Consider the following 11,064-nt stretch of genomic DNA (forward strand, 5'->3'; position numbering starts at 1 on the left):
AGGCCCGGTTGTTCAGTTCAGGATTAGGCCGAGATTTGAGATGATCCTAGATTAACCTGACAAAATTGAACTGAAATGTCAAAATCAATCTAGGATAAACTTTAATACCGAACTGAACAACTGGGCCTATTCACATAGGGTTTCGGATTTTGCGAGAATCTACTACTTTTTCTTCAAAACAACAACTGCGCTAAAGGAAATGTGAATGACTGTTAGCGACACATAATATCAACCATCTAAATTCTGTAGTCTATACAAATTTTTTTGAACTCTCATTATACTATGTAGCAATATGATGCTGAAATCCGTCATTTGACAAAATGAGTTGTCAGTTTATAGACTGACCAACATTTCCGAAAGCTATTGATCTATTACCTAATTAAATCGTTCTATAATTGGTCCTTAATTGACAGTCGTATTGTGAACAACGATATGCAGCGGATTATCTAAACACGAAATAAATTCTGAAATGTTTCGGATCATGAGGCTAATTGAATAAGTATCTTGTTCGTATCATTTGTTGAGCTTCATTCTTCTAAATATTTTTCAATGAATGAAAATATAATATCAACACACATAATTTTTTGATTTATTCGACATCAAATCATTAAAAATATATCGTTTCTCGAAAAATTTCGAGTCTTGAGGCAAATAGAATATTGAATTATTATTATATCATTAGTTGCCGAACTTCATAGTGCTGAATGAATCTAAACTTGACAATATACGAGATAATTTTCGCAAGAATTTCTATGAAATCTGAAAATTTTCATCATTCTGGAGCATTCTGGACATCAATAATTCTCGAATCATCCATGGAATAAATTCAATTTTATCCAATATAACACGCAAACGAAATGTTACTTGGCATCATGAGCAATTCGTTCCTGAAAAGCTCGAATCAGGTAGAAAAGTTTGAACCCTTCGTATCAGCATTAACACGTGTTTTGCAGTAAACAGATGCCCATTTCATTTCTCTAACGGGCAATGTAACCAGGGTCGACGTTGGGTAAAAGGATGAACCAGAGTCTCTCGATGAACGTTTCTCACAACAAGAAGAATTTGAATTTTCATATGACGGTGAGGGCATTTGTTTCAAAATTTTCATAGTACAAGGAGTATACAGGTTGTTTCACAAGTAAACAGACAAATGAAAACCGTGAATAGAGGGCATTGCGCTGAGTTCAAAATCACCCCATATACAGGATGTCCCAAAACTAGTGAATCAAACATCACACCACGTTTGAGTAAACCAAATATTACCGAAAGACACCCACATTAGTTCGACGAAACTGTAGCGTTTCCGAAATAATCAGAATTTTACCTTAAGTTGCCGATTTTCGAACTATTTTTCTTAATAACAGGGCCAGTTTGTGAAAAAGGATATCGATTTTAAATTATATTGAACTAAGATTACTGTTTTATTTCCCCTAAGTGAAATTATTTTAAGTAGTTAATCGATAACCATAACCCAAGTAAATGTAAATTAAAACAATTGTATTTTCTACATTTCTAATACTCAAAATAAACAGGGGTGATAATATGGGAGAAAAAAGCTATCCTTAATTACAAATTGGCCTTGTGATTGAAAAAATCGGCAACTTTAGGTTAGGTTTTCTCAGAAACGGTACATTTTCGCTCAACTGATGTTGGTGCCATTCGATAGTATTTGATCTACTCTATCGTGGTGTGACGTTTGATTCAATAGTTTTGGGGCACCCTATATGTAGGTTCCTTCGGGGTTTTTTGAAATTTCTCGAATTTCCGTTTGGCTATAACTCCTGAAATTCTCGATCAAGTCGACTGAAAATTTATATTTAGCCTTGAGTTGTTAATTTCATTGAAACAGAGCATTAAAATTCGACAAAAATCTGGACCGGGCTCAGTGAGGCTTTACTAAACTTCAAACTCATAAAAACACCGTGTATGTAGTTTTTTAATAATAATTTCAACTTTTTTGTTATCTGCATTATTATTGTCTCAAAATGAATTGATTTTTGGGTTGCCCCACCTGTTGATCATGTTCTAGAAATAGTTGTTTTGGTCAGACGCCTCTAAGGAATAGAGCACTTCATGAAATTGTATTCAAAAATTCTTAATTGATTTTTTTTTCAAAGAATATTCTGTTGAATGTGTTCAACAATTATACCATATTCGGTCTTCAAAATAGGCATTCACAATGATAGAATGTTTCAAAATTGATAATACCCAAATATGGATGGAAAAACAACGCTATCTTGAAACAAAAAATTAAAACTTGATCTTCAGAATGAATCTATTTTTCTATGGACAACTAGTTGTGTGAATAAAAACAAAGAAAGAAAAAAAAACAAAGAAAACATTTCCAATTCCATTTTTAGATTTCCACATTTGATTGGCGATCATATTCATCCCATTAATTAATGTGAAGTAAAAGTCAATATGCAGCTCTGTTTTTTCCAGAGGCATTTCACCACCAATCAGTTATTCATCAAAAATAATCCACTGATAAGGCATACCAAAGTTTCATTGATTTTGAGAAAATCAATCTAGATACCTGAAAAATTCAAAATTATGACGAAAAAAACACCAGAGAACAGAACAGAGTGTTTCGCATGAGTTTAAATTTGAATATAGCCTCAATGAGTCCGGTCCTGTGTTCGTCAACTTTTAATGTTCTGTTCTAATGAAACTTACAAGTTTAAGCGGATAATTAATTTTTAGCCGACTAAAATATTTGGAGTTATAGCCGAACGAAAATTCGGGAAATATGAATAAACTCCTCTGTATATCGGAAACGGAATGCCTAAGACACACATCTGAGGTGTTTTTGAACTCAGCTCAATGCCCTCTATTCACGGTTTTCGTTTGTCCGTTTACTTGTGAAAAACCCTGTGTACTGAAAAATCGCAAAAGACTCCTCGAGCAATCAAAAAATGCCATTAAATCAAGGAATTTATTTTGATCGGCTATGATGAAAAATGTCAATATCCAGTTTTTATTAATATTTGGGATGATTCATCGATAATCCCCAATATCTCGAAAACTAAGGCACTTTTACAAAACGTAAAATATATTTCGATTATTGGTTACGTCCATATTATAAACATTAAAATAATTTTCGCAGGAATTTGGACAAATTTTTATTCGTTATCCTTTTAGTACATCGCCAACGTTTCGAATCGGTTGTGATTCTTTCTCAAGGCTGGAATGTCAAAATAAAACTAGAAACAGATAAAAACGACCTAGAGACGATCTACCACTCACCTCGTATTTCATCGGATTGAATATCGTCAATTTTATTAAAATAATTGTATAAGTATCTCGAATTAAATTTCATTCAATCTTCAAGTGGTTCATGTGTTGTTAACACGACATGGGTAAACAGAATCGTCTCACGGTACGTTCCACAAATCGCAATGAGTGACATGGAGATGACATTCAACTCTCCCATAAAACATTATATCTGTTCGTTAAAATATCACATCTCGGGTAAAAAACAATAAGGTAAAAAACAACAATGGTAATATACAACTTAAAAACTAAATCAAAACATTTTGTTCTTGGTGGATGCACCTTAGACACATTCAAATGACTTTCACCATAAAATACCAAAATGAACAAACAACACAAACATCGAGGCTCCGAAAGCTCTCAGTTGTATCCATAATTAAGAATCACCATTTTGAGTCACTGAACCCCAGCATTGCCCAATATAAGACTATCATACACCAAACTGAGATGTTGGACGTCTTCCCTATAGTTTACTGTGTTGTTGGACCTTATGTGAACCATTTCACTAATTAGCCGTCTACCGTAGATAGGTTCGTAATCCAGAACTGTGACCTCCGAGAAGTTGAATTTATGTCCTTCAGCATGGACGTGTGCAGCGAGAGCCGTTCCCTGTGCTATGTGAGATTTTTCTGCATCATTTTTATGTTGTCTTATCCTCTCCTGTAGTAGTTGTTTTGTCTGGCCTATGTAGCATTTTGTGCAGTTATTGCATTCTATTTTATAAACAATTTCTGATTGCTGTAAAATTGGTGTTCTTTCTTTTAGTTTTGTGTAAAATTTCATCTTATTATTGAGAACATTATAGAATGCTGCAGCACCATTGTATTCGCGGAAAATTCTTTCAATCTTATATGACAATGTAGGATAAAATACTAGTTTGAAATATTTTTTAGTTGTTATATGTTGTGATGTTAATGTGCTCTGTGATGTGCTCACCGTCTCTACGTCCGTGTCGATGTTCGATCTGATAGTACGTTTCGCTCTATTGTAGATGTTTATACAGGTTTTTATGTAGTATGCTGGATAGTTGTTCTGTTTCAGGATTTCAGTCACTTTATTCAAGTTATTTATTCTATATTCCTCATCGCTCAGAGAAATCGCTCTATTTATCAAATTTCCTGCTATGTTTCTCTTTTGTGAGAAGCTGTGATTGGAATGGAAATTTACGCACCTACCCGTGTTGATCGGCTTCCTGTACCAATTTGTTTTCAATCTATTTTTCTCTCTGATGATTAATATGTCCAAAAATGGAATACTCCGGTTCTTTTCTCTTTCTAGGGTAAACCTTATTTTCTGGTGGAATGAGTTAAAAACGTTCAGAGTCTCTTCAATTTTTTCTTTAGGTATCAATAGTAATGTATCATCAACATAGAGTTTTATTAGAGGGATATGGAAATTCAACTTTGATATCACATACGTAAACAAAGCGAGCATAACTAATTTCGCAAATGTCGAGCTCGCCGGGGAACCCATTGCTGTACCCTCTATTTGATCATAGAAAACACCCTCAAAAACAAAGTACCCTCCTTCAAAACATAAATCTACAAGATGAACAAATTCTTTCCTTCTCAAATTCGTGAAGTTTTTAATATAGTGCCATTGATCTTTGATTGTTTTGATGACCAATTCTTTCGAAATGTTTGTAAACAAAGAAATTACATCTAGTGACACTAATTCATAACCATCCGGTACTACTGTTGATTTCAGTTCTTCAACCAACATGAATGAGTTTTTAACATCGAACACAGAGGTTGATAGAACATCACTGAGTATTTCGTGTAGGAATTTTGCAATTTTGTAGCTGGGAGATTTTATGCTACTAACTACAGGTCTTAATTTTACTTCTCTTTTATGGGTTTTCCTAAGGAAGTATATTTTCGGTGCTACATTATTATACGATATTAGCATCTTGTACTGTGATTCTGTTATGATCGAGTCTTTCTTAAGTAGTTTTAAGTAATTATTAATTTTGTTCTGGATCCTTCTGGTTGGGTCAGATGGTAATGCCCTGTATGTTGCTCTATCATTCAGCATTTTTTTAGCCTCTGTAACATATTCGTCTTTATACATTATTACCGTGGTGTTACCTTTATCTGAGTTTCCTATGATTATTTCCGGGTGTTCCTTGATGAATCTTCCAGTTCGTATAAAGTGTTGTTTGAATGGGTCTTTGGGTTGTCGGTTCATTCTCACAAAGTTGTTGATTATTCCAACGCATCTTCCTCTGACCTGGTTTCTCTCATCCTCATCTTGAAACGTTGTTTGTGTGAAATTTTCTATATCTTTGATTAGTTGAAGTTTTGGAATGTGATCAGGTATAATCCCATGTTTCGGTCCGAGTCCCAAAATTAGTTTTACTTCTTCAGGAATCGCGACGTCGGTGTAATTGTTCACGAATCGGTCTGACTGTATAGCACCCACAGGGTGTCTCTGGTCTACAATTAGTCTATCGAGCTTTTTAATATTTTCGGTTTTGACTCTCTGGAATACTTTCTGAAAATTTCTGATTCCTGCGCCTGTAATCGCACTATATGTGGTACTGTTCACTTTGTCTACCACCCATTCTTGCGCTTTTCTCAGTTTTTGTTCCGTGTTATCTCTTTTCCAAATGGATATCTTGATTTCTATATTCAAAATTGACGAAATACGAGGTGAGTGGTAGATCGTCTCTAGGTCGTTTTTATCTGTTTCTAGTTTTATTTTGACATTCCAGCCTTGAGAAAGAATCACAACCGATTCGAAACGTTGGCGATGTACTAAAAGGATAACGAATAAAAATTTGTCCAAATTCCTGCGAAAATTATTTTAATGTTTATAATATGGACGTAACCAATAATCGAAATTTGATACCAGGGGGATTAATGAGTCACATCAGACATACTTACGGTGATGATGTGTTTTCTCGATGCAAAAATATTGTCAATTTGAACAGGAAACTGGCGTCACTGAGTAACAGAGTGATTTTCCTGTTGCAATGCAGATCAAAGGAGGTGTTCCCATCACATATAATAAATAATATCAGACAGGTTTATACACTGGAACTGGAGGAACATCCTTATTCATATTTGGTTGACAGGACCATGAAAAAGTTCCGTAGGTCAATTTTGAATATAGAAATCAAGATATCCATTTGGAAAAGAGATAACACGGAACAAAAACTGAGAAAAGCGCAAGAATGGGTGGTAGACAAAGTGAACAGTACCACATATAGTGCGATTACAGGCGCAGGAATCAGAAATTTTCAGAAAGTATTCCAGAGAGTCAAAACCGAAAATATTAAAAAGCTCGATAGACTAATTGTAGACCAGAGACACCCTGTGGGTGCTATACAGTCAGACCGATTCGTGAACAATTACACCGACGTCGCGATTCCTGAAGAAGTAGAACTAATTTTGGGACTCGGACCGAAACATGGGATTATACCTGATCACATTCCAAAACTTCAACTAATCAAAGATATAGAAAATTTCACACAAACAACGTTTCAAGATGAGGATGAGAGAAACCAGGTCAGAGGAAGATGCGTTGGAATAATCAACAACTTTGTGAGAATGAACCGACAACCCAAAGACCCATTCAAACAACACTTTATACGAACTGGAAGATTCATCAAGGAACACCCGGAAATAATCATAGGAAACTCAGATAAAGGTAACACCACGGTAATAATGTATAAAGACGAATATGTTACAGAGGCTAAAAAAAAATGCTGAATGATAGAGCAACATACAGGGCATTACCATCTGACCCAACCAAAAGGATCCAGAACAAAATTAATAATTACTTAAAACTACTTAAGAAAGACTCGATCATAACAGAATCACAGTACAAGATGCTAATATCGTATAATAATGTAGCACCGAAAATATACTTCCTTAGGAAAACCCATAAAAGAGAAGTAAAATTAAGACCTGTAGTTAGTAGCATAAAATCTCCCAGCTACAAAATTGCAAAATTCCTACACGAAATACTCAGTGATGTTCTATCAACCTCTGTGTTCGATGTTAAAAACTCATTCATGTTTGTTGAAGAACTGAAATCAACAGTAGTACCGGATGGTTATGAATTAGTGTCACTAGATGTAATTTCTTTGTTTACAAACATTCCGAAAGAATTGGTCATCAAAACAATCAAAGATCAATGGCACTATATTAAAAACTTCACGAATTTGAGAAGGAAAGAATTTGTTCATCTTGTAGATTTATGTTTTGAAGGAGGGTACTTTGTTTTTGAGGGTGTTTTCTATGATCAAATAGAGGGTACAGCAATGGGTTCCCCGGCGAGCTCGACATTTGCGAAATTAGTTATGCTCGCTTTGTTTACGTATGTGATATCAAAGTTGAATTTCCATATCCCTCTAATAAAACTCTATGTTGATGATACATTACTATTGATACCTAAAGAAAAAATTGAAGAGACTCTGAACGTTTTTAACTCATTCCACCAGAAAATAAGGTTTACCCTAGAAAGAGAAAAGAACCGGAGTATTCCATTTTTGGACATATTAATCATCAGAGAGAAAAATAGATTGAAAACAAATTGGTACAGGAAGCCGATCAACACGGGTAGGTGCGTAAATTTCCATTCCAATCACAGCTTCTCACAAAAGAGAAACATAGCAGGAAATTTGATAAATAGAGCGATTTCTCTGAGCGATGAGGAATATAGAATAAATAACTTGAATAAAGTGACTGAAATCCTGAAACAGAACAACTATCCAGCATACTACATAAAAACCTGTATAAACATCTACAATAGAGCGAAACGTACTATCAGATCGAACATCGACACGGACGTAGAGACGGTGAGCACATCACAGAGCACATTAACATCACAACATATAACAACTAAAAAATATTTCAAACTAGTATTTTATCCTACATTGTCATATAAGATTGAAAGAATTTTCCGCGAATACAATGGTGCTGCAGCATTCTATAATGTTCTCAATAATAAGATGAAATTTTACACAAAACTAAAAGAAAGAACACCAATTTTACAGCAATCAGAAATTGTTTATAAAATAGAATGCAATAACTGCACAAAATGCTACATAGGCCAGACAAAACAACTACTACAGGAGAGGATAAGACAACATAAAAATGATGCAGAAAAATCTCACATAGCACAGGGAACGGCTCTCGCTGCACACGTCCATGCTGAAGGACATAAATTCAACTTCTCGGAGGTCACAGTTCTGGATTACGAACCTATCTACGGTAGACGGCTAATTAGTGAAATGGTTCACATAAGGTCCAACAACACAGTAAACTATAGGGAAGACGTCCAACATCTCAGTTTGGTGTATGATAGTCTTATATTGGGCAATGCTGGGGTTCAGTGACTCAAAATGGTGATTCTTAATTATGGATACAACTGAGAGCTTTCGGAGCCTCGATGTTTGTGTTGTTTGTTCATTTTGGTATTTTATGGTGAAAGTCATTTGAATGTGTCTAAGGTGCATCCACCAAGAACAAAATGTTTTGATTTAGTTTTTAAGTTGTATATTACCATTGTTGTTTTTTACCTTATTGTTTTTTACCCGAGATGTGATATTTTAACGAACAGATATAATGTTTTATGGGAGAGTTGAATGTCATCTCCATGTCACTCATTGCGATTTGTGGAACGTACCGTGAGACGATTCTGTTTACCCATGTCGTGTTAACAACACATGAACCACTTGAAGATTGAATGAAATTTAATTCGAGATACTTATACAATTATTTTAATAAAATTGACGATATTCAATCCGATGAAATACGAGGTGAGTGGTAGATCGTCTCTAGGTCGTTTTTATCTGTTTCTAGTTCTATTTTGACATTCCAGCCTTGAGAAAGAATCACAACCGATTCGAAACGTTGGCGATGTACTAAAAGGATAACGAATAAAAATTTGTCCAAATTCCTGCGAAAATTATTTTAATGTAAAATATATTTATCTGAACCGCCATAGAGTCCTCTACCTGCAGGCTCCATATTATCCATTCATTACGGCACACCCTGTATAATTATTATTACTATATCAATGTATTGAAAATAAACAGACATGAATACGAGCAAGTTGTTTTCTTTGAAGGTGAAGCTCTTCTTGCTTCAAACTTCTTTTAATTATTTTGACTACCATTCACCCAAGATGATTTTTGTTGAAGAATTCAACATTCTTGTAATTATCCGTTCATTTCTTCAAGGGATACCCATTCCCTACCACCTTTGAGTATTCAACTCAATGCTAACACTGCATCAAATGCATTTCATCTTCGGGTTGATTTTTTTTTAATTCTACAACTGATGTAACGTATTCAACCTTCAGCCAAAGAAGATAAACAACAGTAACTCTCCTCAAGCTACTGATCACTTGTATTTTCCATGTGAATAAATAGATTTGGTATGTCTTCAATCAGTTTGTATAAACGTCAATTATGTTCGTTACATATTTTCGACTTAATATTTTCCGAGATGATTTGACATTGTGATGAAATACGTAATTACTGAGAGTCTCCGGTAGAACGGACTACGCCTCACTGATTTAAAACTCAAAAATGTTTTGACAAGCGTCTTAACCCAACATTTTCGTACCATACAAAGTGAGAGGTATCCAATTTCCATGGCCAATCCAGTGCTAAAATGAAAGTGAATGAAGTATAGAAGTCGAAAGTAAAACGTATATCTTTGTTTATCCATTCGGAAAAAACATTTCAATGGAGTTCCTAATGTCTTGAATATAATGCCCAAAAATTAGATTACTATTTCATACCAGAACAAATTCGGTAAAATTGTCTTTGGAATTAATCTTATATGTTACGAAAAATTTCATTGTCATGTATAATTTATTTTGGGACCTATATGGTATTAAACTGCCCTATCGGACGATGTATCGTAGACATAAGCATATTTATACAAAACTGCTGATATTCATGAAGAAAAAATAATAATTTCTGTCCAAATTCATTTACGCCGAGATCACGAACCTTATCAATCAATAATTATTAGCGTATGAAGTTTATTAATACATATTAGTATCGTTCTCTAACTATTTACAGGTTTCAATATGTGAGAATGAATCGAAGAGCAGCTGTATTCTATATATGAGTAGAATTCAAGCTGCCTTACTTTCTGTCCTCCTAAAATCTGGCAACGTTGCGGGAGGTGAGAGCGCACTACTAATAAGAAATATATGCGGAGGTAGTAAGGTCTGATTCGTTTGAAGAAAAATTTTTCGATACAAATCTTTTCCCCTCTTTAGGTACCCCTGTTATTTACCTTCCCCTCTACATATATAAACAAAAATTATTTCAATTATATAACTCCTTCACCCGGAGGTCAGGTCGCCCAATGAACTTAACGGAGGTCACAACGAACTACGAGTTCATATATATATATATATATATATATATATATATATATATATATATATATATATATATATATATATATATATATATATATATATATATATATATGTATATATATATATATATATATATATATATATATATATATATATATATATATATATATATATATATATATATATATATATATATATATATATATATATATATATATATATATATATAGTTATAAAGTGTTAATACCACCTCCGAAATAGTAACTCGTTTAACGCTCTCACCTCATATATATCGCTGTCAACGTTTTGCCTTGTTTTTTAGCTTGTTAGATTCAGGAGGCTTCAGGGATCAACATATCAAAAAATCGTTTTGAGGTCACAACGCACCCCCTTTATGTACTGAACAATCTTTTAGTTCGAGTGTATATCACTGGCGCTAGT

The 11,064-nt window shown here is 34.0% G+C and overlaps 1 protein-coding gene across 1 annotated transcript; it reads right to left on the reverse strand.

Moving 5' to 3' along the window:
- Positions 1-3,669: 3,669 nt before the first annotated feature.
- On the reverse strand, positions 3,670-5,460 carry LOC123318273. Its single transcript, XM_044904890.1, has one exon. The coding sequence runs from the start codon at positions 5,458-5,460 to the stop codon at positions 3,670-3,672; it is 1,791 nt and encodes a 596-aa protein (XP_044760825.1).
- Between the last annotated feature and the right edge of the window lie 5,604 nt (positions 5,461-11,064).

Source organism: Coccinella septempunctata, chromosome 8 (assembly GCF_907165205.1).
Source record: "Coccinella septempunctata chromosome 8, icCocSept1.1, whole genome shotgun sequence".
In the NCBI taxonomy this organism is placed as follows: Eukaryota; Metazoa; Arthropoda; class Insecta; order Coleoptera; family Coccinellidae; genus Coccinella; species Coccinella septempunctata.

What these genes read in the sequence shown, in the direction of transcription:
- LOC123318273 (XM_044904890.1), bottom strand. Translation starts at nt 5,460, where the DNA reads ATGAACCGACAACCCAAAGACCCATTCAAACAACACTTTATACGAACT.